This window comes from Salvelinus sp. IW2-2015, linkage group LG33 (genome assembly GCF_002910315.2).
Source record: "Salvelinus sp. IW2-2015 linkage group LG33, ASM291031v2, whole genome shotgun sequence".
Taxonomy (NCBI): Eukaryota; Metazoa; Chordata; class Actinopteri; order Salmoniformes; family Salmonidae; genus Salvelinus; species Salvelinus sp. IW2-2015.
Genome location: NC_036872.1, coordinates 13,458,288 through 13,468,690, shown reverse-complemented (window position 1 = coordinate 13,468,690; position 10,403 = coordinate 13,458,288). Strand labels below are relative to the sequence as shown.

At 42.4% G+C, this 10,403-nt stretch overlaps 1 protein-coding gene across 1 annotated transcript; it reads left to right on the top strand.

Moving 5' to 3' along the window:
• The first annotated feature begins 7,449 nt into the window (after nt 1–7,449).
• Nucleotides 7,450–9,725, top strand: LOC111957963 (apelin receptor A-like). The gene is given in 1 exon segment (XM_023979081.2): nt 7,450–9,725. A coding segment is annotated over 1 exon segment (1,086 nt). The 5' UTR covers nt 7,450–7,653; the 3' UTR covers nt 8,740–9,725.
• Nucleotides 9,726–10,403: the final 678 nt, after the last annotated feature.

Below are 10,403 nucleotides of genomic sequence, written 5' to 3'. Positions count from 1 at the left end.
TATATATTCATGTACATACTACCTCAATTTGGCCTACCAACCAGTGCTCCCGCACATTGGCTAACCGGGCTATCTGCATTGTGTCCCACCCACCACCTGCCATCCCCCTCTTTTACGCTACTGCTAGTCTTTGTTCCTCATATATGCATAGTCACTTTAAACATATCTACATGTACATACTCCCTCAATCAGCCTGACTAACCAGTGTCTGTATGTAGCCTGTATTTTTACTGTTGTTTTATTTCTTTACTTACCTATTGTTCACCTAATACCTTTTTGCACTATTGGTTAGAGCATTTAAGTAAGCATTTCACTGTAATGTCTACACCTGTTGTCTTCGGCACACGTGACAAATAAACTTTGATTTGATTTAATTACAGATGTGAGTGCTAGAGGGCAACTGGGACAAGGAGAGATTGAAAATGTCCGTGAAGACACTTTCCAGCTGATCTCCGCATATTCTGAGAATGCATCCTGGTATTCTGTCTGGCCCAGCAGCCTTGCGAGTGTTAACCTGTTTAATAGATTTACTCACATCGGCCACGGACAGCGACAGTCATCTGGAACAACGGGAGCTTTCATTCAAGACACTGTGTTTTCCTTGAAGCGGGCTTAAAAGGTATTTAGCTCGTTTGGGAGTTCTGCATCACTGGGCATCTCACGGCTGGGTTTCCCTTTGCAATCTGTTATCGTCTGTAAACCCTGCCTCATCCGATGAGCTTCGGAGCTGGTTTAATAGGATCCCACCTTCCTCCTATATTGTCCTTTTGTATATTTTATGTCTTGTTGGAGGTCATAGCGACTTTCTTGTATACATTCGTGTCCGTGTCCCGTTCCTTGTAAGCGGTAGCTCTAGCTTTTAGCCCAGCCAGGATATTGCCTGTAATCCATGGTTTTTGGTTTGGATATGTTTGTATAATCACTGTCGGGGTGACAAAGTGTATGCACTTATTAATGAAGCTGTGACTGATGTGGTAAACTCCTCCATTGTACTAGCAAAACAGTCTTGTAGCCTTGCACCATCGGACCAATTCCATATTGAGTGTGTCACTGGTACTTCCTGTTTGAGGTTTTGTTTGTAAATAGGAAGCAGGAGGATAGAGTCGTGATCTGATTTGCAGAAGAGAGGACGAAGGAGGGCCTTGAATGCGTTTCTGTGAGTAGAATAAAAGTGGTCTAGATTTTTTGTACTCCTAGTGGAAAAGGAGATGTGTTGGTAGAAGTGAGGTAGAATGGTTTTAAGTCTCCCCACGTTAGTCTCCACCTACCAGAAATGCTGCAGCTTGGTTTTTGCGGTTTCTTGTTTGTTTATGACCCCATACAGTTAGTTGAGTGCCAAAGTGATGTTGACTTGTGGGGGATGTAGACAGCCGTGATATTTATGGATGAGAACTCTCTTGGTGAATGAAAAGGTCTGCAGCTTACCATGAGGTATTGTATATCAGGTGAGCAAAAGCTTGAGATTTCCTTCACACGGAAGCAATGCATCAGTTGTTGTTTATGAAGAGGCACACCCCTCCCCCTTTGGACTTTCCCAAGGCCGGTATCTTCCTATCATTCCTCTGCATGGAGCAACCGCTGAGTTCTATGTTCAGCAGCCAGCCAAGTTTCTGTAAGGCATATAATATTACAGCTTTCCAAGTCTCTCTGATGGGAGACTCCAGAACAAACCTTATCCATCTTATTCTCGAGTGACTGGACATTTGCGAATAAAACGGAGGGGAGCGCTGGCCTATTTTTCTCTTCATCTCAGTCTCACCAGGACGCCAGCCCATCTATCGTGTCTACGCCTGCAGTGTTTTGGTAGCCCATGAAACCAAGGATTAGGGTGTGTTATGAACAATGGTATAGCTGAGTCTAATTCGAAATCGAGGTTAGTAACTGTCGATTGGATGTCCAAAAGTACCTGTAATAAAAAAAATAAAGATAAACACGAAAAAAGTAACTTAATAGCAAAGTCGGGTTGGATCTCGTAAGATGTCTGCCTTCTCCATCGGCGCTATCTTTCCTTAGTCCTTTACAGAGAGCATATTACAATGTTATAATGTAACATAACTTGTTTCAAAATGTCAGAAACAGGGTCATGTGCGGAACCTTCCCCAGTTCTTCAGGAGCTGACAGACACACTATGCCTTGCGTCTTACCTCAACCACAGGCCTACTCGGGTGACTCCAGGCTGTGACCCTGGCCCCCTCGTCCCCCTGTCCCTGGGCACCTGGGTGTGATTTGTTGGGCTTGGGTTCTGGTGCATTGGTCCACAAATCAGGAGGGCCAATCTGTTTGTGGCTGACAGCTTTATGCTTCAAACAGGTCCCTGGTTACAGATTACACCCTCCATAACTTATGTCCTTCCAACCACTGCTCCTCACCAGACTGGAGCTGACATGTGTCCATTATAAATGTCCCCAAAGTTCCCTGTTATTGATCTCACTGAACTTTGTGTGAGTGAGATAAAAAACAGACAAATTGCACCCTCTGCTCACTTGCTGTTTAGGGTATATCGGACATTCATAAAATCCAGCTGTGTACGTAGAACCTGTAGTTTTATATGGAGGTAATTTAAGGCAATCTAGGCCAAAGATTGCTGTCAGTCAAAACTCAATTCAAAGAATATGAAATATGGGAATGCTTGAACACCCACTCCCAGAGGTGATTGTGGAATTTGGTTCTTTCCAGAACATTCCAGATTACTGATATTCAGTTTGGATTGTTGGAAGGGAACGACAATGTTTATTCCTCCAGCTCCTAAGATGGTTAAAACTGGTTTCTTAGAGTCTGCAGGCAGAACAACACAGTTGTGGTTTGACCAGGGTCATGGTGAGACAGAAGCAGTCATTTTGCAACAGCAGGGTAATTTGAACGCCAGATCAAAAGCACTCACAACTGTGTCAGGGACACCTTAGCCAGCTCTCACATGTGTGGTCTAACCCTGAGACAGCAAAAAAAATACTCTGGGACAGGGAAACACTTCCACCAAGGTTACATGAACTCACAAAATACACTTTAGTGAAATGGTCACAGTGTTAGGAATATGTACAAAAATGTGAACAGATAAAGCAAGAGAAATCAATCAAATCTAGATTATAATCTAATAAACACAGATCTAAGCATGGAAAGATAGTTTCATGTGCTTTAAACGTTCAATATAAGTTAGTAGGCTTTGTTTTATCTGTAAGGATGTCCCAGAATGAGACGATGGGCTAATCTGACCATCTGTTTCTTATCTGTCCTCCTTTATTTTCTACATTTGTAAATGTATTTATCTAAAGACTTCTAGGCCTGAAAACAGCATGCAGCCAAACCTCTCCCTGGGGGGTGAGATGGAGGCGGAGTACTACCTAGATGTGTGTGCGTGCGTGACCTTATATTTATGGAGAGGAGTGTGCTTGTCTTCAAGGACTAAATGCATAGTTTTTTCCTGACAAAATTTCCTTCCCCTTTATTGTGTTGTCGTCCTGCAAACCAAATCTATTGAAAAAAAAACTTTTTTCCCCTGAGAATTTTATAATGTACAGTATTCACACATGTAACAAGGTGAAACACTTGAAGATCTTGAACGAGGCGACTCCAGGATGCTGGCCTTCTAGGCAGAGTTGCAGAGAAAAAGCCATATCTCAGACTGGCCAATAAAAATAAAAGATTAAGATAGGCAAAAGAACACAGCCACTGGACAGAAGAAGTCTGCCTAGAAGGCCAGCATCACAGAGTTGCCTCTTCACTGATGATGTTGAGACTGGTGTTTTGCGGGTACTGTTTAATGAAGCTGCCAGTTGAGTACTTGTGAAGCGTCTGTTTCTCAAACTGGACACTTGAATGTACTTGTCCTCTTGCTCAGTTGTGCACCGGGGCCTCCCACTCCTATTTCTATTCTGGTTAGAGACAGTTTGTGCTGTTCTGTGAAGGGAGTTGTACCAGCGTTGTACCAGATCTTTAGTTTCTTGGCAATTTCTCGCATGGAATAGCCTTAATTTCCCAGAACAAGAATAGACTGACGAGTTTCAGAAGAAAGGGCTTTGTTCCTGGCCATTTTGAGCCTGTAATAGAACCCACAAATGCTGATGCTCCAGATACTCAACTAGTCTAAAGAAGGCCAGTTGTATTGCTTCTTTAATCAGAACAACAGTTTTTAGCTGTGCTAACATAATTGCAGAAGGGTTTTCTAATGATCAATTAGCCTTTTAAAAGTATAAACTTGGATTAGCTAACACAACGTGCCATTGGAACACAGGAGTGATGGTTGCTGATAATTGGCCTCTGTACGCCTACGTAGATATTCCATTAAAAATCCGCCGTTTCCAGCTACAATAGTTATTTACAACATTAACAATGTCTACGCTGTATTTCTGATCAATTTGATGTTATTTTAATGGACAAAAAATGTTATTTTCTTTCAAAAACAAGGACATTTCTAAGTGACCCCAAATTTTGAATGGTAGTGTATATACTGTATTTTATACCATCTACTGCATCTTGCTGCTTGGTCAACGCTCATCCATGTATTTATATGTATATTTTCTTATTCCATCCCTTTAGTAGCTGTTGTGGAATTGTTAGATTACTTGTTAGATATTCCTGCACTGTTGGAACTAGAAGCACAAGCATTTTGCTACTCTTGCAATAACATCTGCTATACATGACCAATACAATTTGATTTGATTTGATGCACAGCTCACTCACAGGTGATGGCCAATGAGCTCAGTGCCAAAAATCTATTTATCTAGTTTTACTTTGTAAAACAATATTTGGAACTTGATAAAATATTTTGGTAGGCTACACAAGACCGATAAGTATTGTCTTTTCAGTAGGAGCCATTTGCTTTCCAACCGGTGTTTTCCCGCGATTGCATTTGAAATATTGCGAAAGGCCTGTTTTGTCTGCATGCTGTTCACTGACAGATTTACTGCGCGTTCCCGACCGCTATGCCTTTTTGTTGGGCTACACACAATTCACAGCGAAGCGATTTTTTTATTTGAATACGTTATTGTTGATCCTCTGTGGCTAAATGATAGGCCTTCTCATTGTGTAGTAGGCTATTCTGAATTATTTCATTTATTTCTGAACATACAGGAGTAATTATATAACTGGCAAATGTATTTAAAATGTTCAGGGGTGCTGCCTGCAGCTCCTCCAGAACTGTTCGCGCGGCTATGATTCTTATAAGGAAATAAATGATGAAGTGCAACGCTGGAGAGATGAGAGTTGCAGACTCATGTCTATCAGAGCAAAGAGAGGGAGAGGGATCATAGAAAGTGAATCTCGTTCTAGTTCTGTGAGAGATGCAGGCACACTTCTCGCACAGGCACCACAACGTGTTGATCGCAAACATAGGTTACAATGTTGCGCAAACCATAAACTCGGACCGGCCCAACCCGAATCAACACTTAGAAAATCAGGCCTGGGCTGAAAATCTACTTTTCACATTACGTTTTTTTTAGGTGGCAAGAGAATTAACGAAGAGTCACTCAACTGACCGTCCAAACCTTGTGTTGTATTTTCCTGAAAATTATCTTCTATGATCAGAAATATTTTACATGCACATTTGGAATTAAAGACACATTTATGTTTCTTGATTGTTTGATGAACATCATATTCTACGTACTGTAAACTTTTCATTTACCCATTCATCTCAAAGATTAAAGGAGGCTTTAACTGTATGTGATCAGAAACTTAAAAAAGGCGTGGGTGCTTATATTTACCCTATTTCAAGTGTGAATTGGAAATGTTTATTTTTTTTGTACATATGCCAACTCCCCCTGAGCCAKAGCCAGGGTCAGCCAATATCAACAGCGATTATCAAAATTGCTTTGCTCAAGGGTATCATCGGCAGATTTTTCACCTTGTCAAATCGGGGATTCGAACTACATTTTTTTTTATTTATTTTTTTTACTTTTTTTAAGTCATTTAGCAGACGCTCTTATCCAGAGCGACTTACAAATTGGAAAGTTCATACATATTCATCCTGGTCCCCCCGTGGGGAATGAACCCACAACCCTGGCGTTGCAAGCGCCATGCTCTACCAACTGAGCCACACGGGAACTAGCAACCTTTCTGTTACTGGCCCATTGCTCTAATCGCTAGGCTACCACGAACCTATCTATAGGATAAGGATGATGAGATTAAATCCTATAATCGATTGCCAAAAGACCTTGATTAGGTTATGCATCACCCCCCCCAAAAAAAACAAGATCTAGCTGTAGCCTATCGTTGAAAAATCACTGCACTTGTTTCCTTAAGTGCATAGGAACTGAGCAGAGCTTGGGCGGTGGGAAGACGTCCAAATAGGTCTAACATTTCCTTCAACACAATTTTTATTTCCGTTTCTAAACAGTTTTATTTAAAAGCCGGAGTATGTTAGTTTGTGTTTTAATTTTGGCATTAGCAAGTTGAGCCAATAGGCCTAATTACCACGATCAAAGTGAGTCAATCAAAGATGGGTTAAGCCGAAAGCAACGTTTTGTTATTGTTTATCCTGCATGTTTGACTTTTTATCATGGAAATTAATCCCTAGAGGTGAGAATTAAATTCACACACCCCCTGAGCTGTCTGTTTACATTGAATTTAATCGTTAAAACCGTTGAACCAATTCTAAAGTGCCCGCCTATCAATCTAATTTCAATTTCAAGTTTTTATCCAGACACACCGAAGTTCTGCATGCAGCTGAATAGTATTCCTTATTGTAATATTTTAACTATCCTATTGTTATTGTTACACTTTATTACCTTTTAATTAGAGCATGTTGATAGCCAAATGTAATTGGCAAGACCATCAGGTTAGGAAATCTCTAAGCACTTACGTTTAGCATTGAGGCATTTACATTGTAATGTAGTAGTTCAGTCGTGAATTAGAAAACGTGCCTGTCCAGACATGCCGGGAACCCTAAAGATTGAGCAATAGTTCTCTAAATCAGTTGAACATCTTTGAAACCGGGTGTTTAATTGATTCGTCTAATGTTGAAATCATTGCAGAGGCAGTATGGTGCACCAAACATGTTGTTCTTTTACAATCTCGTAACAAAAACATTTACATTGGAAGTAGCACTATTGTCTATGAGTTTACTGTCTATAGTCTCACAAACCTGTCGAATTAGTCTGTATTTTTTCTGCACTATTTTGAAAATGAAAGGTTATTAATTTAAATGAACAACTTAAATTGATGTAAATTCTAAACAATAACGTTTTCAAAAATATTTCAAAATAAATACGTTTTTAGAGAGACAATTTAACCGTATATTTTCGCTTTTCTTTCCATTTTCAAATTATATGAATAAAGCTTGACGGGGCGTCATCGCAACTGGATAAATCCTGGTGTGTGCTGTGCTAGAGAGAGGTAAGAGGAGGGTGGTGCCGGGGCTAAGTGTTTAATGGGGAGGGGGATTCGTCTTGGGAGGGAGGGAACAAGGGGTGTGGAGCATTGAGTTTAAAAAGCCAAGCAGCATTGCCCCACTCACTCATACTGTCTGTGTTCTTCTCCAGCGACTGATAGGGACTGACCATTCCTGTAACATTAATTTTTCTCTCGTTTTCAGCGTTGACAATTGGTTTATTTGAATTTTACTGAACCAGTTTTGGACTGCACAGAAACATTTTTTTCCACTCTAAAGGATTTTTAGCATTAGAATTTATTTTTCGTTGCAAACAAAAAATTGACTTCAGCATGGATCCAACTGCGGAGTATAGAGATAACGATGATTATGATTATGGTGACAATGAAACTATGTGTGACTACTCTGAGTGGGAGCCGTCCTACTCCCTCATCCCTGTCCTCTACATGCTCATCTTCATCCTGGGCCTGTCTGGGAATGGAGTGGTCATCTTCACCGTGTGGAGGTCCAAGTCCAAGCGCCGAGCAGCAGARGTCTACATAGGCAACRTGGCCCTGGCTGACCTCACCTTTGTGATCACTRTGCCCCTCTGGGCGGTGTACACWGCKRTGGGCTACCACTGGCCCTTTGGTGTGGCCRTGTGTAAGATCAGCAGCTARGTGGTGCTGGTCAACATGTARGCCAGTGTCTTCTGCCTCACCTGCCTGAGCTTTGACCGTTACCTGGCTATCGTCCACTCTCTGTCCAGCAGCCGGCTGCGGTCGCGGGGCACAATGCTGGCCTCCCTAGGGGCCATCTGGCTCCTCTCAGGCCTGCTGGCCGTGCCCACTCTGCTGTTCCGCACCACCATGGACGACATCAACAGCAACCGCACCACCTGTGCCATGGACTTCAGCCTGGTCACCCTGAACGAGAGACATGAGTCCCTGTGGATCGCAGGGCTCAGCCTGTCCTCGTCCGCCCTGGGCTTCCTCCTGCCTTTCCTGGCCATGACCATCTTCTACTGCTTCATTGGCTGCACCGTCACACGCCACTTTAACAACCTGCGGAAGGAGGACCAGAAGAAGCGGCGTCTTCTGAAGATCATCACCACCCTGGTGGTTGTGTTTGCCATCTGCTGGACCCCATTCCACTTGCTGAAGAGCATGGATGCCCTCTCCTACCTGAACCTGGCTCCCAACTCCTGTGGATTTGAGCGCTTCCTCCTGGTGGCCCACCCTTATGCTACCTGCCTAGCTTATGTCAACAGCTGCCTCAACCCCTTCCTGTACGCCTTCTTTGACCTGCGCTTTCGCTCCCAGTGCCTGTGCCTGCTCAACCTGAAGAAGGCCATGCATGGACAGATGAGCTCCATGTCTTCCACGCTCAGCGCCCAGACACAGAAGTCAGAGGTACAGTCTCTGGCCACCAAAGTGTAAAGAGAGGGGAGGGATAGGTGGAGTGGAACCGCTGGCTGGATCCCTGCTGCCACCACAGGAACCCTGACTGGCAAACGCACAGACTTTTGGTGTCCGTAATGAAATGCTTTTAAGGCGTAAAAGAGACAATGAACCATATCAGATGAATTGACGTTGTTTTCCTGAACATGGGTTTGCATATATGTTTTCATTCTTGAGTATATGTGCATTTCTCCCCCATTTCCAACCCAACGGGTGCTTCACTGGGTAGGGGAGAAGCCCAGGGAGTCCTCGACCCTACAGAGGTTCCCTCTAATCCCTGGACTGGACCCTGAAGCTGGGGCCAGCTGGCTGATCTCCATATCGCTGCTTCCTTTCCTTCCACAAACTTTCAGAAAGTGACAGAGGTAAATATTATTTTCAGACACAATAATTTTCCTGTTGTCTTTTTCAAATGTTATTCTTTACTCTACAAGGGACCAGAATTGTGAACAAAGAGGCAGAAAATCATAGAGGGTTTATTTGTGTTGTTACGTATTTCATATGCAAACCTGTTTACACTGGGTAAATCACAAATTTGTACAGTATTTTCATACTTTTGCTGTTTAAGATGTGTTGATATTTTTTGTTTTATTACAAGCACTTGTTAAATGAATGAAATGTTAAGGAGGGGAAAGTTTGTTTGCAAAGAGACAATATCTTCTTAAGCTTGTTGTTTGTGAAGTAGGAGATTGGGCGGAGGGGGGGGGTGATGTAAGAAGAGTTAAGGTGTTGCAGCTTAATTACATACTTTGAGGAGGAACGGGGGGGGGGGGGGGGCAGACAGGCAGATGGCAGCAGACAAATGTTGTCGGGGAAGCAGGTGGGGTGGGGGCTTTACAGTGCACTCTTGGTGCCGGAGGAAAAAGGGAACTTCATGAATGTTTTATTATTATGCATATATGTTGTATTTTTTGACATCCGTGTAACTAACTACTGTATTAAAGAAACATGTTCTATGAAATGAATGTCCTTGTTGATCTTTTTGTTGAATTTCCTCAAGAAATATGGGTATGTGTATTCGCTTTGTCTTTGGTCCTGTTTGAAATAACACACAAAGTTCTGTCTTTCAGGAAATTCATGACTAATTGTTATGGTGTGTTAATGCTTTATTCATTCTGCACATGTGAACTTTCACATTAGTTTCATCAGGGAGTATAGGATTTCAACATAATTCTGTTATTTCAGTGATAAGGATGCCCAGAGGGCTGCAGCTCTGCGATGAATGTCTTGCTCTTGGTTTACAGCACTGGACCAAACACTAGACCCTATTCAATCAAAACCGGTATACAGATCTGAACGATAGGGAAAAACAACATTCCTCCTACACTCTATTGCTTTTGTGTCTGGATACAGGTTTTGATTGAATAGAGCCTTGGCTGGATCACACTATACTGATGTGATTTAAGCACAGCAAGGCGTGAGCTTGAACTTGTCTTTAAACATATTTTCATTGAGATCCTTTATCATTTACCTTCCAGGCAGAGGTTTGAAAAAAGTGTAGTACTTAACTGTGTCTAGAGACTTTTACATCATGCCACATGTTTCATTCCCTAGAAATACAAACAAATATTGGCACAGCGTTGCACCAGTAGGGGAACTAGTTATACTGGGCTGTCTATTCGGTGGCAGTTATCCTAGAGGTT